This window comes from Budorcas taxicolor, chromosome 1, assembly GCF_023091745.1.
Source record: "Budorcas taxicolor isolate Tak-1 chromosome 1, Takin1.1, whole genome shotgun sequence".
NCBI classification, from domain to species: domain Eukaryota; kingdom Metazoa; phylum Chordata; class Mammalia; order Artiodactyla; family Bovidae; genus Budorcas; species Budorcas taxicolor.
Window position 1 is genome coordinate 8719530 of NC_068910.1, and position 27025 is coordinate 8746554.

At 41.7% G+C, this 27025-nt stretch overlaps 1 protein-coding gene across 1 annotated transcript in view; it reads right to left on the reverse strand.

Moving 5' to 3' along the window:
• The window catches only part of MAP4 (microtubule associated protein 4), a 153486-nt gene that overhangs the window by 34996 nt on the left and 91465 nt on the right, over positions 1-27025 (reverse strand). The window contains exons 4-8 of the mRNA XM_052647596.1: positions 11787-11909; positions 9318-9431; positions 6746-6880; positions 5105-6169; positions 4260-4379 (exon numbers count right to left, since the gene is read on the reverse strand). Coding sequence (XP_052503556.1) covers positions 4260-4379; positions 5105-6169; positions 6746-6880; positions 9318-9431; positions 11787-11909 — 1557 coding nt within the window. The remainder of the gene's footprint in view (positions 1-4259; positions 4380-5104; positions 6170-6745; positions 6881-9317; positions 9432-11786; positions 11910-27025) is intronic.

A 27025-nucleotide genomic window follows, 5' to 3' on the forward strand; every position in this document is an offset into this window, starting at 1 on the left:
ACTTTCCTTTACTACTTGAGAAGCAGAAGTGGGTGGTTTTTCACAGGCTGCTGATTCCTGAGCCTCTAGGGGGACTGACTTATTCATCAACCCTGGTGGAGTTCTAGGGCAGGTAAATGTAATATTGCTATTTTCGTCCACATAGCCCATTCCTTCAATTCTGTGGTCCCCTATGGTTTCCATGGGAACATGTATTTTTGTTGCATCTATCTTATTCTCCGGAGTGTGCTTCTCAGGGAAACTATTTTTAGTCTTTGTGCTTTTTCCATCATTACTCCTTTTATTTGGTTCGTCAGCCACTGCAGTATGCCCTTTGGCCACATCTGTCTTATTCTCCTCATCCAGGACTGAAGGAACAAATCCTGCCCCCTGGATTTGGTCTTGGCAACTCACGTCTGTCATCTTGGAAGCCAGTTCAGTAATAGGAGAATCCTTGCCTGTGTTTGTTTTATTTCCACCAAGAGCCCCAAGTTCAAAAGACTTAACCTCAACATTTCTACCCTTCTGGTCAACTACTTCCACTGTGGGTGTATCTGATATACGTGAGAACAAAGGGACAGTAGGTTCTAATTCCTTGTTTTGACGGGGAGTACTATCAGTAACTCCATCCTTCCTTACAAAAGGTGGGTTAAGGATTTCTTCCTTCCTCTCCATTCTAGCAGGCTGTGTGGAATAATTATTTTTATACTTTTTGGTTTTGCCTTCACTGACTCTATTTTTAGGCTTTTCAAAAATCCAAGGAGCTGCCTCATGACCCATCCAAGGACACTTTTCCTCCTTGCTCTGGTTGCTGACCCCCATGTCTGTGGCTACAGCGCCTCTTTCTGCTCTAGCACTGGAAGCCTGACTCATGCCTGACCCATTTCCCAAAGGAATCAATGCCTGCAAAGTGCCTGCCCCCCTAGGGTCCATCACCTCCTTAGGCTCCCCCATCACTATTGCTTCAGGGAGCTCAGCCACAGCCCCTGGCTGCTTTGAAGAATCCAGCCCCACCTCCTCGCTTTTATCCCCAGTAGCCATCCTCCCACTTGGCACAAAGACAGCTCTGCTGTCCTGGCTATCTGCAAGGAACGGTGGCTCAGACTTTGCTCTCACCTTCCCAGAACTTGCTCTCACCTTCCCAGAACCTGTCCTTCCCTTCCTGCTTTTGCCTTCACCTGCCATTCTCTTCAACGGTTCATTCCCTAGTCCAGGGGCCTGAGCTAACACCGTGTCCTGCAGCTGCTCAGAAGCAGAGATGCTGTTCTCATGTCTTTGCCTGGGAACACTTTCCTTTTTCAGTTCTTTAACCTCTTCAGCTCCTTCAGAAAACTCTTTCTGTTTGTCATTCTGCAGTTCAGTCATTTTACTTTCATCATTCCCTTCTTTTAGACTGTTTCCTAATGGATGACCTGCTGTCAAAGTGGATATGGAAGTAGGCAGTTCTTTGGCTGCACTGGGTTTTGAAACTCCACCCACAGCCTCTTGGTTCATGATGGGAGAGCAACCCTCTTTGGGTCGGACCTCCAAAGGAATTTCTACTTTGTGTGAAGAAACCTCTGTCAGGGGTCCTTTCAGACTGAGGGAGCTGACTGTCTGGCTGTCATCCGCAGGAGTCTGGCGGTGGGGTGCAGCCTGCAGTCTGCACTCATCTTGCAGCAGTTTCTTGTCCTGGCCCTGTGGTGCTGCTTTGTTACCTTTCACCTGTGCCTCAACTCTCTGTTTGGGCTGAGAATTTACCAGAGTTTTCGGGGCTTCTTCCAAAGGATGTGAAGGAATACTTAGACTGTCTGAGACAACGCCCTCAATCACCAGTCTGGCTTCTCTGGAATCGGTTTCACATCCCCCTTTCAAGTCTTCTCTGGACACTAGTCCATGTTCTGTGCCCCCACTGGTGGGCTGGCTGGGGGGCACAACTGACTTTTGTGACTCAGTGGCAAAGGAAGAACCTTTAGGCTCATCTCCATTGTCATCATCCCAAGGTCCCCCAGCCCGGGGTTGAGAATACCTCTTCTGCTTTGGTTTCTTCTTTTTTTTCTTCATCATCATTGGTGAGCTTTCTATATCCCAGGCCTCCCTGCCAGGATCCCTCTGGGGTTCAAGGAAGTCACCATGAATAGTTTTCCTCTGGCTCCCAGGCTCACCATAGGAAGACGAACCAGAAACCCAACCCAGCTCAGACAAAAGGCAGGGGCCCAGCCCAGGATCAAGAGTCTTCCGTGGAGAAGAGCCTCCCAGCAGCTCGGGAGGGACCCTGGCAGGCCTGGGCCGGGTGGGCCGGGCGGACCTGCGGTCACCGGGTCTGCACGCTGGTTTGGCTTGTGTGGGAGGGGTACCTGCAATACATGAAGCTGGCTAAAATTCCAAACAGAAAATCCCTCGTTATTGTTTCTTTTTTAAAAAATCCATTTACTGACATTTAAACAGTGACATTTTCACCAACCCACAAACTGATTCATTTAGGAAAACAGTTTTTTCCAAAACATTTCTCATTCTTAACTGGGATTAACAAATATTTAGCAAAGACCCAAGATCATCTCATCTCAGGTGAAGACTTTTTTTTCCCCCAAAACATATTTACAAAATATTTGAAACTTGAGAAAAGAAATTCAAACAGAGATCTTCCGAACTGTATAATATACACCCAAATACCTATAAATCTCAACTGATGCTTATTTGTAATTATTGTTAGCAGGTACATAATTCCCAAGATAATAACAATGGTAAGCTCCTCTTTTGGTCCCACTGATTAACTGAATGAAATACATATGATTTTACAATTCTAATAGTCTGTCACCAAAATTACACTACTTATCAATATTTTACCAATTACTTGGGAAACAGACCAGAAAAACAGAACTATACTACTTTAAGAAAAAAAAAGGAAGAGAAAAAAGAAGAAAAAGGAAAGTGACTGAATTAGTATTTTGGCCAGAGAAACGGCCACACTATTTCAGAACCAGAGCCTCCTACTTTGAAAAGACCAATGTGTTAAATTTCAATGTTCTGTTGCTAAAGGTACTTCCCCAAAGACAGAGATCTATACATAATGAAAATAGAGTGATGAATTAGAACAATTAGGGTGAGCATCCTTGGAAAAGTTTCAGGAAGTCAGCTAGTACCACCTCTGGCCTCTTAGTTAATGAATGCAGTATGGATCCAAGATCCTGGAAAGAGGCTCAGTGAGAGCAGCCTAGGACAGCTCCTGCCAAGTCTGATGCAATGAATGACTTCAAAGAATATGAAAATACTTAAAGCGTGACTTTGGTTCTTGTCTTTATCCAGCGAATGTCCTCTGAATCCTATCATTTACTTAATACACCTCAGGCCAATTATTGTTTTTCTTGAAAATTGCTAGGCTTTAACAGCTCACAGCATTTATAACATTTAACCTGGCTATTAATCCACAGCTATTTGGTGCTATCTCTTATACTATTTAATTCAATTGCTATATAAACCTTTGATTTCAGAGTTCATGCCTGGGAACTTATGTCTTAGCATGAAGTGTACACAAGGACTAGAGAAATCTTTAATGGTATGCTAAATCACTGAAACAACATTTTCAAAGTCATATATTTATTTACTTGGTGCTAGACAGTGTTCAAAGCAGTAGAGATTCCAAGTGAACTAAGTCTTGGTTCCTGCCCCCAAGTGCATGTTCTAACCACAGTCACAGAACAGCAGACAACGAATCACCAAGTTGATAAAGTTGATAATCACGTGTACATGCTTCTGGCTTAGCATCAAAACCGCGTGAAGCTCACTGAATAATTCAACTCTCAAGTTAGCAAGTATTTTAGGCTCCTTTAATGTATTTAAGAATTTGTTAAATTCTGGAAACTTATTAAAATGCATCTTATGACTAAAGGCCTGAGGAGGAGCCGACGATCCTGCATTTCTAATAAGCTCCTAGGTAATGGCTGAAGCTGTTGGGCCATGGAGCGAACTGTAAGTAGCAAGGAGTGACAGAACATATGACCAGTTCATTCATCTTGGAACTGAGTTAACTGGATATAAGGAAACTAAATAACCTGCCTAAGGCGACACAGGATATAACAGTAAATGGCTGTCTTGGATGAGGTGTCTTGGGTTGATGCACGATAACTTTAAAATATCTAACAAGATGACTCTGCCTAATCAACACAAAATCTCGTTAAGAGCTGGCTTTGTAAGTGGTCCTGATGACTACCACCTTATAACCAGGAACAATGTCTTCTAACACCTTCCCATCTTTCCCAGTTTAAGTGATTTCAAAGAGACCACTTTGTTTCCTGACTTACCTGAAGTCTCTGAAGGAAGCTCAGAAGTTTGACTAGATGGTTTCTTTTGCTCTAGTTCTTCTAACACAGAATCCTCATCTGTTGGCAAGCTGTGCTTTTGGCCCATGGCCACGACTGCTTCTGAAGGTAAAAATCAAAACCACAAAGATTTCAGAAAAGCACTGATTCAGCCACCTCTCCACCTTGCAGAAACTGGAAATGGGGACAGTTTTTGAGGAATGAGGGATGCTCCTATGAGGGCAGAGAGAACTGGAGTGGTAGTTTGAAGGGGGAGAGCAAGGGGGATTGGGATGGTTGGTTTCTTTTTGTTGTTTATTAACATAAGGGGAAAATAGCAACTGTTTTTATGTTTGTGGGAAAGATCCAATATAAAGCAGGGTGGGTGGGGGGAGTGGCGGAAATTGGTGAGAGGCAGGAAGAGAGAGAATGGCCAGGGCAATGTGCATAAGGAGACAAGGTGGGATTTAGTTTAAGACAAAGATGCTGGCCCTGATGAGTAGGAGCAAGGACCATTTGCTGATGGCAACAAGAGGGAAGGCAGAGTCTAAGATAAAGAAACAGGTAGTAAGATACATGAGCAAGTGGAATTCTGTGAAAGTTCTCTTTAATTTCTTCAATCTTCAATTATCTATAAAGAAAACAGGAAGATGAGTGAGAAAAAGGATGGCGAAGGGGCTGGCAGCCAGTGGAGGGTGATGTGAGAAAAAACTGTCTAGGGGAGCAGGAATGTGTGTAGGCTTGCAAAGTACAGTGGGCGGTCTTCATTCTACCTAGCATGACACTTGTCCCTTACCCTTCTGGAGGCTACACGGACAGAAATATTGCAAGTAAATGTAAGCCCATACCTGGTGAAGTCATAAGAGGAGGTACAGCTGACTGTCCCTCATCCTGGAGAGATTTTAACTGGGAATCCTCACTTGTTGCTTCCTGGGTCCGTGCAGTTTCCATGTCCTTAACAGGAACTGGTACCACCTCTGCTTCTGAGAATTTGGCCAGAGCTGCATTGTTGGCCAGGTTCACCTCCGTTTCAGGGGGCTGAGCAACATCCTTTGCCAGGGTTACCTCTGTTTCTGGGGGCAGAGCCACATTCCTGCCCAGGGCCATCTCTGTTTCTGGAAGTGAAACGGTATCCTTGCCCAGGGTCACCTCTATTTCTTGACGTGGAGCCACGTCCTTGGCCAGGGTCTTCTCTATTCCCGGGGGTGGAGCCATGTCTCTGACTGGCACGATCACTTCTGTTTCTGGAGGTGCAGCCATGTCCTTGTCTAGAATGGCCTCTGTTTCTAGGGGCAGTCCCATTTCCCTGATCAGGGCCACCTCTGTTTCTGAGGACAGGGCTCTCTCTTTGGCTGAGCGTATTTCTGTGGATGACACAATGTCCTCATCCAGGGGCGCGTCTATCTCTGAGAGTGATGCTGCACCCTTGACTGGGGCCATCTCTTGGTCTGTAGGTGGGACTGTGCCCTCAGCTGAGGCCAAATCCGTGGTAACAGGTGGTGTGCTCTCTGTTTCTTTGAACAGCAGTATGTCCTGGGCTGCGGATACCTCTGTTTCTGTGGACAGTGCCAGGTGCTTGTCCAAAGACACGTCTGTTTCTGTGGGCAATACGACATCCTTAACTGCGGTTTCCTCTGTTTGTACGGGTAGTACCACATCCTTGACTAAGGCCATATCTGATTCGATGGATGATTCCACGTCCTTGACCAGTGCCTCATCTGGTTTGGTAGGTGATTCCACGTCTTTAGCCAATGCCACCTCTGTCTCTGTGGCTGGCACCACATCTTTAGCTGGGACCATCTCTGCTTCTCGAGATGGCACCATGTCAGCAGCCTGCAGATTCACCATCATCTCCAATGATTCTGCTGGTGCTCTCTCTTCTCCTGATGCCATTTCTCCTTTCTCAGCTGGCTCTAAGGGAAGTAAGTTGGACACTTAGTTGGACACTTAGGATCCATCATTGCCTGCTCATAGCTCTTCACTCAAAACTTACTTTTTTAGGGCATGAGAGATCTGGCTTTTGTGACCTTAATGTCCTAAACATAACTAAAAAGCTGTCCAGTTAATGCATTTGTTGCTACTCTTCAACAGTTTCAATATTTAGAAGAATAAAATATCGGCAGAACATATAGTGGAGGAGGAAAGGCAAAGGAGAGAAAAAAAACACAGGTCAAAAAAAACCCAAAAACCAAAAAACACACACCAACACAGGTACACAATTAGTGGCAGGAAGGGAACCTGTGGACATCAAGAGTTCTAAATCTGTACTGATTTACACGGACTGTCTTTGCCCTCTAACCCTAATTGTATTTCAACTACAACTTAATTCCTCCAGCTGTGAAGTCAGTACTTTAAAAACATTTAAAAGTTTAGAAACATTTGTGACAGTTGTGAAAATTTTATCCATACTGCAAGCGAAAGGCTAAAACCTATATGATGATTACTGATACTGCAACTATTAAGTGCAAAGAGGGAGTCTAATAATGTACCTGCTGTTGGCTGCAGAGGCTGTGGAACGGCCTCGGGGGAAATGAAGGATTCCAAGTGTGCAGGGTTTGGGGCTTCCGCAGACCACCCCTGAGGAACAACAGCTGCAGGAGCAAATGTGTCGCAGGGTAACATACCTAACAGTAAAACAGAAATCCATTTTTGAAACTCAGTCGACATTGAGGAAAAAACACATTTGATATTGAAATCAGTTTATATACTGCCATAAAGACATAGGTCAAAAGGAACAATGAGAAACAAAGCGGGAAAATTTAAAAGTAAAAATCGCTGGCATCTGTCAGGTTTGGCTAATTGTTAGGCTGTCACACCACTAGTCAACATTGACTGGCCACGTACAGTGTTTTGCAAAGATTCAAAAATTACAATTTTGTGAAAATGATTTGTAAATTATTAAGAACTAGACAGATTTAAAGTATTATTTTTATGCTGTCCTCTGCCAGACATAATACCACATGGGATTTAATATCACCGGGTCCTTGCCATCAGGATTACAATTTAGCTAGAGAGGCAAAAGACACATATATCAAATAAGGAAAATGGTGTTGTATGGACTAAATGTTACTAGAGTTTACAAACAACCATGAAGAAGACCAGAACAGTCACAGAAGGTTTCAGAGGAGAAACAAGAGTGAGAGAAGAGAGAAGTCAATTTCAGGAATGGAGATACCACTGAGCAAAGAAACGGATGAAGATGCCAAAAGCACATGAATCTTTCTGGGACTATGAGATTAGTCTGATTTAAATACGTCTTGTAAACGAGAGAGGTAAAACAAGATTAGAACAAACAAAGGAAGGAGGATCTGGAAAACCGGATAAATCAAGAGCAAAAAGACCCCAAAGGACAGGGGCATGCTATCTTAAGGTATTAATCATGAAAACGAGATAAGAATAAAGAACAAGGAGTCAGAGTGATCAGGTATATTCACAAATAATTTTAAAAGGGAGCAGGATTCTGACAGGTGACAACTGAGATACTCTAGGTATGAAGTGATAGGGGCATTCATTGGGGTAAAGCAGAGAGAAAATAAAGGAAGAGAAGAAAGATGCTGTAAAGAGACGTCAATGCAACTAACTGACTCCCTAGCTAGTGAGCTGAAAAAAAAAAAAAAAAACACCAGGAATCAAAGCCAAAATCAACTCAGGAGATTAGATGACAGCATCAAAGTCAATTTATTCAACATCCTTCTTCCAAGAGATCATCAGGCCACAGGAAAGCACAAGTGAAACATATTACTACTAGTCAGGATCTTTACAAAAGCAAAATTATAAACATAATTTGAAGTGGGACTTACTGATGATGGGTACTGAAGGAGACCAAAACATGTCGCCCTCAGATATGCCACTCTGGCATAAAAATTTTGAGCTGAAGGCAATCAGGCAAACAGCAAACCCAGAAAAAGCTACCGCCTTTCTGACTAAAGGCAGGATATAAATTTTCCTTTCACTGGCAAGAGATGCTTCTCCGGCCAGAGAGGGCACCAGAGGAATCTGCCAACAAACCTGACTCCATTAAGTTTCCTCCCACATGCTTACCCTCCCACAGTATGGCTCTTGGAAGTGTAAAATTGCTTCATTTTTCCTGTCATTTCTCTATAAGTTTATTATTCTTTCTTGAGGATGTTACACAAACTGAATTTCTAAGCTACCACTTTGAGTTGCTTTCTTCCCGTGTGATGTATGTTGCATGCCTCTCTGTCCATGGGGATTCTCCAGGCAAAAATACTGGAGTGGGTTGCCGTGCCCTCCTCCAGGGGATCCTCCCAACCCAGGGATTGAACTCAGCTCTCTCGCATTGCAGGTGGATTCTTTACCATCTGAGCCACCAGGGAAGCACAAATTATTTGCTTTTTTTTTTTTTTTTTTTGATAAATCTTTTTATTAAACTCAACTGAACACCCAAGATGAGCAGAAGTCAAGTTTTGCCTGCCCTACAGGACCCTGGCCACATTCATGTTCAGCTATATAAAACCAGGAATGAGGATACTCCTAACTGACAACTAAGATCTGTTTAACCCTTTACTACGTACCAGACACTATGTGGTATACTTTCACATAATTTTATTTAATCATCACCACATCTTTAAGGTAAGAACTAATGGTGGCTCCATTTTATAAAGAAATCAAACTTTAGGGAGGACATAACTTGCTTAATAAGGCCACGAGTTAATAAAATGTGGAGACAGAAGCTGGCCCTAGGATACAGGATTCAAGATTCTCCCACAACAGGAGGTGAGCAGCCCCTGAGCAGTCCAACTGTGAATTCTCTATGACTAAAACTCTGTCCATGGAATATTCCTGGCAAGAATACTGGAGTGGTTTGCCATTTCTTTCTCCAGTGGATCTTCCTGACCCAGAGATCGGACCTGGATCTCCCACACTGCAGGCAGATTCTTTACTTACTGAACCATCAGGGAAGCCCAATTTAGAAACAGCCTTGTGTCAGACAGAGTCCCTAAACATGACTTTCCCTAGTGGTTCACTTCAACTGTGATGAATGAAAGGCCACATTAATTGCTTGGAGTAAAGAAATAAATCCAGTTAGAGAAATCATACCATAACTGTCTTTCAGGGGATCATTTTGTTCTACAAATGCTGAAGTATTGGTTGTTCCACTGGGGGGAAAGAGCAAATCTTCTAGGCCATCATCATGGTGCATCTTAAAGGGATCTGGAATAAAGAAGGAATTTAAAACTCATTTCCAGAACATAACTAGAAAGATTAGCATTTATTATTGAATGAACATTCAATATTATTGAATATTGTGTGCTGTCCACAGTGTGTTAAATAAGGTAATATGTGACTGAACATGCCAGGGAATCAAATATTCACTAATTCATTTTCACAGTTAAAAATACAAAATCTCATATTCTCTAGTATTTGATTATCTAAATCAGTCAGGCAACAAACACACAAAACTGAAAGTACAATTCATGCTTGAGTCTATACTAGGAGGTGAGAGTACAAATATAACTAAACTTTCAATATGTATTTACAGAGCAGACATTCATTCCAGGTTATTAAAAAAAAAAAGTAAAAAGGACATTTTCACCTCTTGTGAACATCATGAAGAAAATTGCATTTCAAAAGCTGTCTGAATGAGACAAGGTGAACAGCTGGCATCTGAAGAGAATGAACTCTATACTCAGGAGCTGCCATGAGTAATGGCACTGACAACATCAGGTAAACTCTACCTTCTTACGAAAAAAGAGCAAAGCCACTCAGGCCAAGCAAGACTTCTGCTCTCGCGGCTGCACTGAAGTCTAGGCCTTAAATTAGCAACAAAAATAACTGTTGTATGGTTCCCGTATTAGGAGAGGAAGACTGCCAAATCACATGTAAAAATCAAATATTTCTATGAAATTCTGTCATTTATTCATTACTATTTTGTTGTTGTTCAGTTGCTCAGTCATGTCCCACTCTTTGCGACCCCATGAATTGCAGCACATCAGGCTTCCCAGTCCTTCACTATTTCTCAGAGCTTGCTCAAACTCATGTCCACTGAGTTGGTGATATCATCCAATCATCTCATCCCCTGTGGCCCCCTTCTCCTCTTGCCCTCAATCTTTCTGGGCATCAGGGTCCTCTCCAATGACTCGGCTCTTTGCATCAGGTGGTCAATATATTTTACTGGGTGTGTATGATATGCAGACCCTGAGCACTCTAAAATTCCTAAGATGTAAAAAAATAAGGGTTGAAAACATTTAACAGATGGATATACTTTAGTTCATATTTAAGCTGAGAACTAAAGATGGGGGAGAGATGAAGATCTTTCTTTTTCTACATTCCCTCCCCTTAGTGATCTCATCCAATCTCACAGCTTCACAGGTAAATATACAGAGACATAAAGTAAGTTAGTGGTGGCTTAGGGCTGGGGTGGATAAGGAGGTAGGGAGTGAGATCTAAGGAGTACTGAGTTTCTTTAGGAGGTGATAATTCTAAAATGGATTCTTGTGATGACTATACATATATATAAATATACTAAAATCCACTTAATTGTATACTTTGAATGGGTGAATTGTATAGTTCGTGAATTATATCTCAATAAAGCTTCTTTTACAATTACATATATCCAGGGTAACCAACGACTGGAGAGTGGCACAGAACATCAAGTACTAGATCATCTGGAACCAGTTATGAGCACCTTACTTCCCTGGTGGCTCAGATGGTAAAGCGTCTGCCTACAATGCGGGAGACCCAGGTTCGATCCCTGGGTCAGGAAGATCTCCTGCAGAAGGAAATGGCAACCCACTCCAGTATTCTCGCCTGGAAAATCCCATGGACAGAGGAGCCTCTTAGGCTGCAGTCCACGGGGTTGCAAAGAGTCGGACACGAATGAGCAACTTCACTTCACTTCGCTTCATGAGCACCTTATAAGTTAGATAACAAAAAAGAAACCATATAGTATCAGTGGAAACAAATACCTTGAGCTCTCAACTTGACTGCTCTGACTTGGAGGTATCAATGCCACTGCTTTGAGGTCCTTATGCAGCCCACCCCTCCTGCCCCTTCTAGCTCTAGGCAACAACAGATATGCTTTTTTTCTCTATATAAATTAGTTTGAATTTTATAGAAACCGGGTATAATTTTTCATTTCTCTTTTGTCAAATGAAGATAATATATATTTGGCAGAGTTAGGTAATAAACGTAGAGAGTACGTATATTGAGGCTCTAGCACTGTGCCTGGAGCAAAACAGGCATTCCACAAATGGTGTCCTTATTACTATAATTCTCTACAGAAGAATTAAAGTTCTAGGGTACAACTTATCATTTAGTCCTCAATGAAGATGAATTTCAGTTAATTTAGTCAAAACAGGTGTTGAAGAGGAGAGAACAAAGGGGCACTTGCCTCAGAGGAAGGGATAAATAGGAGAAAGGTCAACTAAATGTTCAGAGGAAATAATTACACCTGGGTTGTGCTTTACGAGCAATACTTAGGCTGGAATGTTTTGTCTGAGCGGTGACTGGAGGCTTTTCGTGTTTAAGTTATTACATTCAGTGGTCACAAGCAAGTCTTGCACTTACCAGTCTGGATAGGATTTACCATTTGCTCGGGTTCAAAGCAAAAGTTTGTATTTTCTGGCCAGTTCTGGCTGTTCTGATATCCCTGGTAGGCCATCTTCTCTTCAAGGAATTCAGTTGGAAACCCTTCAAACAGAAACAGGAAACAAAAGTTAAAAGGTATCACTGTTGCCATTTGATTGTTTCCATTTCTGTCTTTTGTAAATAAAATGCTCTGAACATTCCAGTACAGGTGTTCATGTAGACATATGTAAGATTTTATAGAATTAATTTAGCTTAGTTCTCAAATAACAAAAACACAAATGTAATAGCACGGCCCCACTCTGAATTATTAAGGAAAAATCAATCAGAAGATGATAAGAGAAAACAAGATTTTTCTGATGCCCTGAGGTTGACTATAGGACTCCATTTGTAACTGACTCAACAGATTGCAAGCAACAGTCTCAAAACCTGGCTCTCTGGCTGTCTTCGAGAATAGTTTTTCTTTCCCCCACTTCAGTTCAGTCGCTCAGTCGTGTCCGACTCTTTGTGACTCCATGAATCACAGCACGCCAGGCCTCCCTGTCCATCACCAACTTCCAGAGGTCACTCAGACTTACGTCCATCGAGTCAGTGATGCCATCCAGCCATCTCATCCTCTGTCGTCCCCTTCTCCCCCACTTAACTATTAGTAAATATTCTAGTAAATCTGCAAAGGTTAAACCACAGGAGGGACAGGAGGGATAGAGGGAGGGAGACAGAGTAAACAAGCAAGCAAGCAAGCAAAGGGGTGGGTACTAGTATAGACTGAAAAGCTCACCGTTGCTGAAAGTTAACTGTTCAAGCAAAGGACAGCGTTTTTATTCCTCCTGGTCTCAGTAATGACCTCTAAGGATACTTGTCACTTTATCAATAATTTTACACTACACAGGAAAGTATTAGCATTTCAATCTTTGAATTATGGCCTACTTAGAGAAGGTACACCAACCATCTCTTATTTCAAAGCTAATAAAGTCAATCTGCTTAGGGTTTTTACACAACAAATGCTTCCCACAGAATAAGAATGAAAGTGTTGGGTGCTAATCTAATACCATTCCTCATCCACTGAAATGAACCCATGCCAGGCTTATTTCCTGTGACTCCAACCGGAAAGCAGGTTAATGCCCTCAGGGCCCCTGCTGAAGCCCGTGCTTCTTGCCCCTGTGCCTTTGCTCACATGATCCACCTGTCTGAAGTGCTCCCTCTTGTACCAACATCCCAAGGCCAGGACCCAGGTCAGAGCTTCCACAGAGCCTCTCTTCAGATTTTAATGCTCATTTTCCTTTTCTTAGCTCTTTCAACATTTGTTGTTGTTCCTAACAAACAATTTAGCCCTTAGCCACATTATTGTTTTTATTAGCCTTTAGTTTTTAAAAAAACAACTTAAACCTAGACAGCATATTCCAAAGTAGAGACATTACTTTGCCAACAAAGGTCTGTCTAGTCAAGGCTATGGTTTTTCCTGTGGTCATGTATGAATGTGAGAGTTGGACTGTGAAGAAAGCTGAGCGCCGAAGAACTGATGCTTTTGAACTGTGGTGTTGGAGAAGACTCTTGAGAGTCCCTTGGACTGCAAGGAGATCCAACCAGTCCACTCTGAAAGAGATCAGCCCTGGGATTTCTTTGGAAGGAATGATGCTAAAGCTGAAACTCCAGTACTTTGGCCACCTCATGCGAAGAGGTGACTCATTGTTAAAGACCCTGATGCTGGGAGGGATTGAGGGCAGGAGGAGAAGGGGATGACAGAGGATGAGATGGCTGGATGGCATCACTGATGGACGTGAGTCTGAGTGAACTCCAGGAGTTGGTGATGGACAGGGAGGCCTGGCGTGCTGCGATTCATGGGGTAGCAAAGAGTCGGACACAACTGAGCAACTGAACTGAACTGAACTGAACTGAAACCTTTTAAGTATTCTATGTTCATCATTTAAAAATCCATTATTTAACACGTGTTAATCTTATTTCTCCAAATCATTAATATGTGTTCTTTAAAGAGTATGCTTTTATCACTTTATTTCTTCATAATGCTTAGCTCAGTGCATGGCACAGAACTGTGCTCAAAAAACAAGGTGCTATCAAAATTACCACAAGGGTCATTATTCTAGACTGGATGATTTAACAAATTCATATACATCAGCCTTCTTGGAAAGCAATTTATACTTAATATGAAAAGCAGAAGAAACCCAAGAAGCATTTAAGCTACAGTCAATCATTTCTAAAATAAACTTTAAAAGGCTGTGATTCTGCTTAAATTTCTTACCCTTTGGGAAATAAAGCAGTTGTTAATCAGTGAAGTGGGTACATTTTGCCCACACATTCTGGATAAGAGTAAGCAACTCTGGTGATCTCCACTCTGTGCTGGTGAGGCGGCCCAGCCTGGAAGCAATGTTCAGAATAGCCTCTGGCCAACAGTGTTATTAATGAGTGTTTTTGACACAGGCTCTCTCCCACATTTTCATTCAGTGTTACTGACCTAGATTTCCTTCTTAAAACTGCAAAGTATAAGCAGGAAAACTCCCTTGAGGAACAACAGCCTTCAGAATAAATGTGTTGGATTTTTGTTTTTTGAAAGCATAACTGCAATCTACTTAGAGAGTCTATTTCAGACAAAGAATGAAAAATGAAATTTAAAATAAGAAGTAATTTACTTAATACAATGGAAAAAACCCTAGATACTTTGGTTCTCCTATAAATGGAGGGAAAAAAAGTAGAATGGGGGAAAAAAAGGACAGTTTCTATTTCTATGAAATTGGAAGCATTTTACAGAAAAGGCAAATGGCTAGATATTTAAAGTGTCAATTAATCTAGTAATATCTGTATCTCTATATATCAAAGCCAGAATAATTGTATCAGATAAGAGCCATTCAAAGTGTAACACAGACCAATAGATCTTAATTTTAAAAAGTTCATTGATATGGTTTCAGATTCTACAATGCAAGTAACCTTTAAGAAATGACCACTTCTCCAATTATGATGTCAAATCAAAGAAGAATATCTAGTTACCTGAGAAAAAACTATCAAAATACCCTTTATCTTAACTTACATATATATATATGTGCGTGTGTGTGAAATGGATTTTCTTCTTATAGTTGAACTCAAACAGCATATTGTGACAGACTGAATTGCAGCTGTCTTCTATTAAACCGGACAGTTCACCAGAAATTTAGATACACCACCAGCCTTCTTACTGAACATTTATTTTTTAAAGTATACTCATTAAAAATGTTAAAGTTGGGCAGGGGGCCTTGGGTAGGTAACATGTTAACATATCATTATATATTTTAATATAAATTATAATTAATATAAATACATCATATTTATTGTTGCTGTTTTAAACAAATGTTTCTGAAGTCTTCATTTTAATATCTAATTTATAAATATATAAATTTACATATTGATAGATAAAACCCATTATATAAAAAAAATTCTTTGGGTCCTTAATAATTTTGTAAATAGCTTTACTGAGGTACACCAAACATACAATAAGTTCCACATATTTAAAGTATAATTTGATAAACCTTGACTATGTATGCCATCACCACAAGAGAACGTACTCAAAAGTTTCACAATTTTTAAGCGTGAAAACCAGTCTTGATGCCAAAAAAAGTGTGAGAGCTGATGCCTTAAGAGTATTTAGAACATATTCTCCCTCTGGAGAATTCTGATATTTATCTGGAGAGTCAAGTAAAAAAGATAAAGAAGCCAAAAGAGCATGGACTGGGGCAGAAGACTAAGGTACTAATCTAGCTCGATCCAAAGAGTTAACTCGTTTAATTCCTTCAAACTTCAGTATTTTCACCTGTACCACCAAAGCGCTGTACCAACACCTGGCATCTAAGCTCCCTTCCCTTACAAAAGTCTGTTAGTCTACACCCTACACCTCTATGTACGACACCGTAGGCTCATATTTACTATCATTCTTCTAGCCCCCTCCCCCAACACCCCCCCTCTTCTCCCCCGAGTCAAGAAGTCCAAGACTAAGTTTAGGCTTCACTACATTTTTGTGATAGAAATTTAACCATCTGAGGAATGGGAATACATATAATAAAATATGTCATTATCTCATTAAGCGTTAAACTATATGATGATGTTTAAAGTACATGGAAAGATAAGAAAATTAATGCTGGCAAGAGAGCTTCATAGATAAGATGGGGGAAATCTAGGAATATGGCTGTTGACACTATAAGTAACACATATGAGAATGTCTTAGATTATTATCACAAAGATAAAACAAAATTGGCTAGGGAAATAATGTGTATATTCATATACATATTGATTATAGAATGATAAAGCAATTGTGGCAAAATGTTACTGATTGGTAAACCTGGAAAAACATATGAAAGTTCTTTGTTTTATTTGTTCTATTCTTTCATTGTATATCTGTAATTATTTCAAAATAAAAATTGAAGTACTTCTAGTTCTATTTTCTAAAAATAGAAACAAGTGACAGAAGAAAATTCTTTTCTCAGATTTTCCACCAATTCCACTTTTTATAATAAAACAGCTTTAAATGCTCATATCCAGCTATATTAGGGTGTCTTTCTCCTCTGCACTAAACAGGCAAAGGCTTCATTAACCTTCCTGATTTGAATGATATATGGCCATCCCTAAATTGTTGGAGACGTTTTTAAAAGACTTCTAGAGTTCTAATACTATTTGAAAACACCAAAGCACTGAAGGTCTCAAGAAGAGAGAGAGATTGAGTTAACAGTTTCTATTTGGTTGGCCAGCATGCTTGTCTTAGAAATTTACTAACAAAAAAACAAAAACAAAAAACACAGTATGCTCATTTTGCTTCAACCAGAAACCTGTGCCCCTCCCAGAATGGGCACAGGTAAAGCTGCCACCATAGGCCACAATACACCCTAAGTTAGCTATAAACACTACATTGTTTCAGTTGTTCCTTTTACTTGCCCTGACACTGGATTTACTACCATCCTGAATGTACACCGTTCCTATAAAAATGTTTCTACACGAGATCCATTTTCATTCTCTAAAAGGTTGTTTCTGTACTCTCCTCGCCAGCATCCTCCATCCCATACAAACTCTTACTTTATAGAAAACAGTATTCTTCCACTGACCTTGCCTCTATTCCAAACTTATCTACATGAGTCCATCATTACTTCTTTCCTTCCTATTTGTGAGAGAGGTATGATCCTCCACCTTCACTTTCTTTTTCATTTGGAAAAAAACACACACACACACAAACCTATCAAACTAGAGAATATAAGAAACGCATATCATTCTCCTTTCCAAGGACAGCATTCATGCAAGTACCCCATTCATCATCTTTCCCTGTTTCATCTACTGCTCCAACCTCCTAGACTTGGTCTCTTACCCCTTCTCTCCTCCTGTTATAAGCACAATAAATCTCTACCATCTTTAAAACACAAGCAAGATTCAAACTGTATTAAATAATATTTCCTATAGAATTATGGATTAAAAGAAATTTAAATTCTACTTTGAATAAACCAACAGTTAGTGAAAAACAAATGAGATAATTTGGGAAATATTGGTGAACTGAATACTAACTGGACATCTGACATTATGGAACGGGGTGTGAATGTGTGTGTGTTGACCTTTAAGCCAACTTTTTCACTCTCCTCTTTCACTTTCATCAACAGGCTTTTTAGTTCTTCTTTGCTTTCTGCCAGAAGGGTGGTGTCATCTGCATATCTGAGGTTATTGATATTTCTCCTGGCAATCTAGATTCCAGCTTGTGCTTCACGCAGCCCAGCATTTCACATGATGTACTCTGCATATAAGTTAAATAAGCAGGGTGACAATATACAGCCTTGATGTACTCCTTTCCCAAGCTGGAACCAGTCTGTTCTGTTTAAAACTCAACATTCAAAAAACTAAGATCATGGCATCTGGTTCCCATGACTTCATGGCAGATAGATGGGAAAGCAATGAAAACACGGACAGACTTTATTTTGGGGGAGCTCCAAAATCACTGCAGATGGTAACTGCAGCCATGCAATTAAAAGACACTTGCTCCTTGGAAGAAAAGTTATGACCAACCTAGACAGCATATAAAAGCAGAGACATCACTTTGCCAACAAAGGTCCATCTGGTCAAAGCTATGGCTTTTCCAGTAGTCACGTATGGATGTGAAAGTTGAGCCATAAAGAAGGCTGAGCACTGAAAAATTGATGCTTTTGAACTGTGGTGTTGGAGAAGACTCTTGACAGTCCCTTGGACACCAAGGAGATCCAATCAGTCCATCCTAAAGGAAATCAGTCCTGAACATTCATTGGAAGTACTGATGCTCAAATTCAAACTCCAATACTTTGGCCACCTGATGAGAAGAGCTGACGCATTTGAAAAGACCCTGATGCTGGGAAAGATTGAAGGCGGGAGGAAAAGGGGGTGACAGAGGATGAGAGGGTCGGATGGCATCAGCAACTCAATGGACATGAGTTTGAGTAACCTCCGGGAGTTGGCGATGGACCTGGACCGGGAGGCCTGGCGTGCTGCGATTCATGGGGTTGCAAAGAGTTGGACACGACTGAGTGACTGAACTGACTGATTGTGTGTGAATGGATAAGTATGTTTTTAAAAAGAATCATATTTTTTAAAGCAAATCCAAGACATCATATTATCCTATCCATATATCAATCTTTATGCCTGAGATTTGTTTCAAAAAAATATCTAGGGGTAAGTGGAGGGAGTTAAGCACAGGACAAATGAAATCAGATTGCCCATCTGTTTGAAAAGTTGAGCAACCAACTAGAGTCTCTGCCTCTAGTCTGACGTTCCTCTTCCTAGCATAAAACATATAAAACTCTTCAGTGTTTTTTCCAAAACTCACAGATTACTGAAATTAATCACAGAAGAGTCTACACAAGCCAGTCTTAAATAATGTTTCAGCATCATTCCCAGCTAACCATACTATTCCTTACCCACATCCTACTATTCCACATGACCTGCTCTATCCATCTGTAATACTTTACTTTGCTCCCCCATGCTGTCTGCCTGCTCCAGGCTTACTCATCATCTCAGGTTCACTCCTCTAGGAAATATATGCATGTACCACTCCACGGGGACTTCTTTCCGGCTTTCGTTAAAGATACAACCGGAAAATTAAAGATTCTACTTTTTGCAACACCTTTGTTCTATTTAATTTCATTCACATTATTTTTTTTTTTGCTGAATATTAAAATATAATCAGTATACAATTTACTTTTTCTAAATGTTCAGGGCTATTAAACAATACAAATCTATGTTAAACTAAATCAGCCTATTCAAAGACTTACCCCTGGTTAGGACTACTTAAGGGTAAAAAAAGTACAATTAATAATTGTGTCAGGGCAACAGACATCAAAAACCATGACTGTTGTTTATCTGTGACAAGATGGGTAGCTACCCTAAGTGAAACTGAAAGTCACTCTGTCATGTCCAACTCTTTTCGACCCCAAGGCCTATACAGTCCATGGAGTTCTGGAGTGGGTAGCCATTCCCCTCTCCAGGGAATCTTCCCAACCCAGGGATTGAACCCAGGTCTCCCATATTGCAGGCAGATTCTTTACCAGCTGAGCTACAAGAATAGGGAGAGAGAAAAATACGGTTATTTCTTCGAACAAAATAAGAATTCAAATATCTCCTCAAAATATCAATAACTCATAATAAGCCCCATTTATATTTTCACATTCTGACGAACAGTTTTATATAAATAGAAGTATTTTTATTATTTTGGTTTAAAGCCAGAAAACACTTTACGAGTAGCCATAATCAAAATTCAACTGCAGTAGAAATCCCATGTGAACGTTAAATTGCATTCAGGTCCACAGTCCATATTTCACGACTTCTGTTCATTCTGCCAATTTATTCCAGGATAAATTGACATTTGGATAATTGACATTCCAGCTCTAAACTGAGAATGAAAACCCACTGTCCCAAGTAGGGCAAATTATTCATGGATATTTAACATTCTCATTACAGGATATGATTTGGAACACTACAACACACACGAAGCACGAAGGAAATTAATGTCCAAACCGTTTTCTCTCTTCCTGTTCCCTCAGATTCTGAAGGATGTCTTCATATTCTGAGAAGAAGTGTGTCAGCAGTGTGAGATTGTGGAAGGGTTTGGCTTCCCATGATTTCCGTTCCCCCTCTTCCTCCTGACATGGAGGCGACATGATCTTCCCCCCGAGGCAGCAAAGAGAGGCACCAAGCTAGTTGCAGGGTCAGGTTTCCATCTCTTCTTTCTCTCCACACACAGCCAGAGGCACATTTCTTTCCCACTCTCCCTAACTACCATACAGCAAGGGAGGCAAGGCCAGATAACCTGCCAGAAATCCTCCAAAACCCAACAGACCTCTGCTTCTTCAGTTCACTAATGCCTGATAAAAGGGTTATCACTGCAGGCACTTGATGCAGTAGCTTTCTCTCTGCTCCGAGAAAAAAATAGAATGAAAACTTAAGTCGTTTGTGCCCTCTGGTCACAACTGTGGCCCAGTCTTCTAAACAAGGGGGGGTGTGTTAACAGTGCAAACACACCAAATCTTCAGAAGGATCCACTGGTGCCCAAGGAGGGTGATTTTCTGTAAGCCAAATGAAGGTATCCTTTAACCCAACCATTCAGAATTTCATATCTATCAATTTCAATTGGATGGACCGGGTCAAATCGGGATTTTTCTTTAACTAAGTTGAATGAATCAAACATAACAAAGATAGCAACAATTCAGTGCTACCTTGAGCTGTACTCATTTGTTCATTCAACATCTATTTAAGCATCTACAGTATGTGCCAGGCTCTGAGGTGTTTTCCTTCGTTCTTGCTCTTCGGGTGAGTGAGCCACTGAGCGGTGCTCACTTCCACAAGTTTCAGTGGCTCCAAACAGGTGACCTTTCTTTACTTTTGCTGTCAGCCCAGTCAACTCCTACCGAGTTTCATGGAGAGTTCTGTTGGTATCCCTCAGTCCGTGGCATCTCAGAAACTTCTCCACCCTCCAGGAGACTTCAAGAGGTCTGAATCTCAGCCTGGGGTGGGCCCTCTTTCAAATGTATCCTTTTCTTGTATCTCCTGCCTCAGTTCCCTTATCTGCTATTCGTTTATTCCTCAGGGTTCTCTTTATCCTTTAGTGGGTAATATCTTATTGTTTTTATGTGTGTCTGCTCAATCACGTCTGACTCTTTGTGACCCCATGAACTGTAGCCTGCCAGGATCCTCTGTCCATGGAATTATCCAGAAAAGAAGACTGGAGCAGGTTACCATTTCCTTCTCCAGGGGATCTTCCTGGACCAGGGATGGAACTCTTGTCTCCTGCATCGGCAGGTGGGTTCTTTATCACTGAGCCACCAGGGAAGACCAGTATTACTTAGTTATTGTTTATATTAACTTTCTCTTGTTCAAACTACTGTTTCTATTTGCTGACTGGACCTTAACACAAAACTGGTACCAAAAGTAAACAGACTTACAAACATGGGATGTGGAGACTGGTTTGTCAGGCATTTGGGTTTCAGTGCAATGCTAATAAGCACCTTACCAACGGGAAACAGGATACTATTAATCCACAGCACACAGTGGCAACAGTTGAGCTGTCAAATGATGATTGTGTTGAAGTGTAAACTAAAGCAAGTACCTGGGGAGCCCAAGCAACTACTGCACTTGAATGTTTTGGTGAGAGCGATGACTGCAGTAACTGTAGTATGGACAGAGCCTGCTGAATACGCTGAGTCCTCAAAGAAAGAAAATGACCAACTCAGGTCTCTCAAGCGCTGAGAGTTAGCTTGAAAATCAGAGTTTATATCACAGCCCCAGAGAATCTCTTATTTCCTGTAGCCACAGGTCCATAACTGAAATTTATAATCATGAGGCCCCAGGTCACTGTGGGCCTCATGAATGAAGGAGCTTGTCCTTAGGAGCCTGAAGATACTGACTAAATCCCTGAGAAAATTTCACCTGGGGCAGATGCTTTGAAAGAGGATGCTCATTCTCCTTGCAGCCTACCACAACCACTCTCTCTCACTCTGGGCCCATCAGTTCAGTTCAGTTCAGTCGCTCAGTCGTGTCCGACTCTTTGTGACCCCATGAATCACAGCACGCCAGGCTTTCCTGTCCATCACCAACTCTCGGAGTTCACTCAGACTCGCGTCCATCGAGTCAGTGATGCCATCTAGCCATCTCATCCTCGGTCGTCCCCTTCTCCTCCTGCCCCCAATCCCTCCCAGCATCAGAGTCTTTTCCAATGAGTCAACTCTTCACATGAGATGGCCAAAGTACTGGAGTTTCAGCTTTAGCATCATTCCTTCCAAAGAAATCCCAGGGCTGATCTCCTTTACAATGGACTGGTTGGATCTCCTTGCAGTCCAAGGGACTCTCAAGAGTCTTCTCCAACACCACAATTCAAAAACATCAATTCTTCGGCGCTCAGCCTTCTTCACAGTCCAACTCTCACATCCATACATGACCACTGGAAAAACCATAGCCTTGACTAGATGGACTTTAGTCAGCAAAGTAATGTCTCCACTTTTGAATATGGGCCCATAACCAGGGTCAAATCTCAGCACGCTCTAGGACAACTAGAAACTACACTCCATGGGCAAAATTTGCTCAGCCACCTATTTCTGTAACAGCCCACAACCTAAAACTTTATAGACTAGTTTTAGGTTCAGAGCAAAACTGAATAGAAAGTAGATTTCCCAAATATTCCTGTATCACCAACCAGAAGGCTCTCCTTGCATCAAAATACTCACCACCAAGGTACATTTGTTATAATCAATGAACCTATACTGACACATCATCACCCAAACCTCATTTTTCAATGGTTTAAAAAATTAAAACAGGAAAGAATATTCTGAGAAATTCACATTTCAGTGACCAATTAATAAATGGGCACAGACACACTCATTTGTTTACATACTGTCTAAGGCTACTTCGGTGCTACAGCAGCAGAGCTGAGTTATCTGCTGACAGAGACCATATCGCCTGCAAAGCCTTATATGCTTATATCTGGTCCTTTATAGATAAATGCCAAGCCAGGTCTAGGATAACAGATGTACCTTATGAATCCTGAAGGAAACAGCCTGCATAGCAAAAAAAAAAAAAAAAAAAAAAAGACTTTGGTAATAATATATTGGCAGAAACTTGGGGACTAAGTGTAGAAATAGTTTCTAAGGACATTTGACCAAGGAGGGTAGAATATAATTCTATATTTGGCCTTTCATGTGTTAACTTATGCAGCTAAAAGTGGCTCTAAAAGCTTGCTCAGTTAGGGAAGAAAAAACTCTAGTCTGGTTTATACATGAATCTGCACAGACACAGCACTCGAGCCCCACTTCAAGGTAACCCTGAAGGACAATGGTGAGAGAAAATCCTCCAAGTGGGTGGACTTTTGAGCGGAGCATCTGGCTGCCACTCTCCATGGAGTGAGACATGGTTCACACTGATTATATTACTGTACCCCACATCACTAATCATTTAAAGGGTATCCACTGTAAAGAGAAAAAAAGTCAAAGTGTTAGTTGCTCAGTTGTGTCAGACTCTTTGCGACCCCATGGACTGTACCAGGCTTATCTGTCCATGCAATTCTCCAGGCAAGAAAACTGGAGTGGGTAGCCATACCCTTCTCCAGGGGAACTTCCCGATGCGGGGATGGAACCGGCACTCTGCACTGCAGGTGGATTCGTTACCATCTGAGTCACCACGAAAGCCCACTTATTGTAAAGGAAGACCTTAATAACCAGGCTGACAAAATGACTCTGTGGACACCAGCCAGCCTCTTGGCTCAGGCACCAGAGTGCTTCCTCAATGGATCCACAAAAAAGTGACCACTGTTGAAGGGAGAGAAGCTATGTATGGGATCAACAACACAGGCTTCCCCTAAATCAAGTTGACCTGGCTAAAGTTATTGCCAAGTGTGTCCAACTTGTCAACAGCACAGACTCAAACTCAGGCTCCCATAGGGTACCATTCCCAGGGAGACTAAGTTGATTACACCACACTTGAACATCATGGGGAGACTGTGGGAGCAATTAAGCAGAGGCAGAAATTTGTTCTCAGTGGACTAGACATGTATTCTGGATATAGATTTGCCTTCTCTTCCTACCTTGCTTCTGCCAGTGCTCATGAAATGCCTGATCCAGCATCGTAACATTTCATACAGCACTGCTTCCAATCAACAAGGCATTTCACAGCAAAGTGGGGGGAAAAAAAAAACCACTCAATCCCAGAGAATTAACTGGCATAATCCCAGCACATCACCCAGGATGGCTGGCCCAATTAAAAGATGGAATAATCACTTACTCAATTGTAGTTTCAACTGGGAAACAACACCCTAAAAGAATGGGGGTAATGCTTTGAATCAGAGAACCTTATAGAGTGCCGTCTCCACAACAGCCATAATATGTGGATTTGAGAATCAAGGGGAAAACACTATTGTGTCCAACAACTGACTCATCGAATTTTCACTTCAAGTCCTGACAGATTAGAGTTCTGCTAATTTGAAGGTCTTAGTCCCCAAGGAGGAAACATACCTACCATCATATACAACAGTTTAATTGAACTAGAAAATGAGACTCCTACATGGCCATTTGGGACTCCTTACTCCAGTGAAACAATGGGCAGGAAAAAGGGCTACTGTACTTCCTGGGAGAATTGAGCCTCATTATCAGAGGTAAACTGGATCGCTGCAACACAATAAAAACAAAGAGGATCAGGTATGGAACCCAGTGGAGTCTGTGAGGTACCTCTTAATACTTCCATGTCAATAATAAAGGTCCACGGAAAACTAGGACAATTTATCCAAAAAAGCCCATACTACTGAAGAAACGGCGACTTGAAATTCTAGATCAGTTCACCAAGAAAAGAATTTCTACCAGCTGAGGTTCTGGCTGAGGGCAAGGGAACCATAAAATGGGTAGCTGAACAAAGAACTCAGAGATACCAATTCTGGTCTTGTGACTAATGACAAAAATAAGAAGTATGATGGCTTTGTATATTTTCTCTTTGTTATATTCTGTTTGTGTATTCCAATAATTTTCTTTTCTTCTTTCCATTATTATAATTTGTCAAAGGTTAACTTTACAATCAGCCTCTTGACAAAAGAATATTAAACACTGCCACTGTGATTTGACGACTGCATGCATAGCATGACTATAGGTTCTGGCCATCTCACTTTGGGGAAAGGATGAAAGCCACCTCCATCATATGAGAGATAGTTATTCTTGTTAAACGCAAATGTAAGAGTTGTTCTGTTGGTATAGGAAAGCTCAAATATATGTAGACAAGTACATATGGGTACTAAGTAGTCAAACAGGTAGATTGTGCCAGGTGTCAATGTATTCCCTCAGTTCACTCAGCCTCCATTCACTGCCTTGCTTGATAATGGAGCCGGACCCTGTCAATGTTTCTCCTTTGCTCATTGGCATGATATAAAAGTTAGCAGAGGGTGACGAGGAAGGGGCTTCTCCTGCTTCCAGTGTGCTTTTCCATCTCCTTGCTCCTGTGATGCTGTGCTGGTGTGCAGAACACCCAGTGGCACTCATCCGAACATCTTTTAACGGGCACTCTCGTGAGCATCTTCTCAGGCAAGTTCTGCCAGTGCCCCAAGCTGACTTCCCGCTGATTCAGCAGCACGTCCACATACAGCTTCCTGTTTGCCAACCTTGGTCTATAGTTCCTCAGCAAACACCCAGTGAAGACATCCAAGAAAAGAAACTGGCTTTGGAGCAGGAGGGCATTCTTCCAAATTTTTCCGTACTATATACTCTGCTTCAGTCCAGGGTAGTTCACTGCTCCCCTGAACCTGCCATTCCCGTATCCTTTAGAATAGCAGCTGCCAACTTTCTGGCACCAGGTTTTGTGGAAGACAATGTTTCCACAGACTGAGGGTGGGGTGGAGGATTTAGAATGATTCAAGCAAATTATATGCATTGTGTACTTTATTTCTATTATTACTACATTGTGACATGTATTAAAATAATTATATAACTCACCATAACTTGTCACTCACTGATAGGATTTTGATGTGAGTGTGCAAGCAACTGATTTACCATGGGCTCTGTGCAAATGTCTCTGCTAATGACAATCTGTATTTGCAGGGGCGCTCCAGTGTGAGCATCACCGCCTCAGCTCCAGCTCAGCTCATCAGGCATTAGAGTCTCAGAAGGAGACATGTGCAGTTCGCAGCAGGGTTTGTGCTCCTGTGAGAATCTGATGCTGCTGCTCACCTGACCAGAGGTGGAGCTGAGGCAGGAATGCAGGCGACGGGGTGTGGCTGGAATACAGAGGGAGCCCTGCTAGCTCCTCTGCCGCACCCTTCTGCTGCAGCCCGGTTCCTAACGGATATGAGTCCCTGGCCTGGGGTAGGCAGGGCATCTGCTTTCAAGCTCTCTTTATTTATTTTTTAAAATTTAAATGTGTTTATTTTAATTGGAGGCTAATTACTTTACAATATTGTATTGGTTTTGCCATACATCAACATGAATCTGCCATGAGTGTACACGTGTTCCCCATCCTGAACCCCCCTCCCACCTCCCTCCCCATACCATCCCTCTGGGTCATCCCAGTGCACCAGCCCCAAGCATCCTGTATCCTGCATCAAACCTGGACTGGCAATTCGTTTCATATATGGTATGATACATGCTTCAATGCTGTTCTCCCAAATCATCCCACCCTCTCCCTCTCCCACAGAGTCCAAAAGACTGTTCTCTTCAAAGTGAAGTCGCTCAGTCGTGTCCGACTCTTCGCGATCCCATGGACTGTAGTCTACCAGACTTCTCTGTCTATGGGATTTTCCAGGCAAGAGTACTGGAGTGGGTTGCCATTTCCTTCTCCAGGGGATCCTCGTGACCCAGGGATCGAACCCAGGTCTCCTGCATTGCAGGCAGACGCGTTACCCTCTGAGACCCCTCAGTAATTAATTCTCCATTCCCACTACTGTGCGGTTTCTGACTCTTGACTAGGCCTTGATTGGTACAGATACTGAGAACTAAACCACTGAGATGGCTAAGAGTGAAAAGTTCTCATCACAAGGGGAAAAAAATTTCTGTAACTAAGGGTGGTGACAGACACTAACCAGAGTCTTTTGTGGTCATCATTTCACAACCTACACAAATTCCAACTCATTATGTTGTACACCTGAAACTAACAGTGTTTTATGTCAATTATACCTCAATTTAAAAAAATCCATAAGATGGTTTAAATCCACATTACAAAGAAAAATGGGGAGAAGAATAAGCAATGTTTATCCCAAAGAACACGAATCACAAGGCACC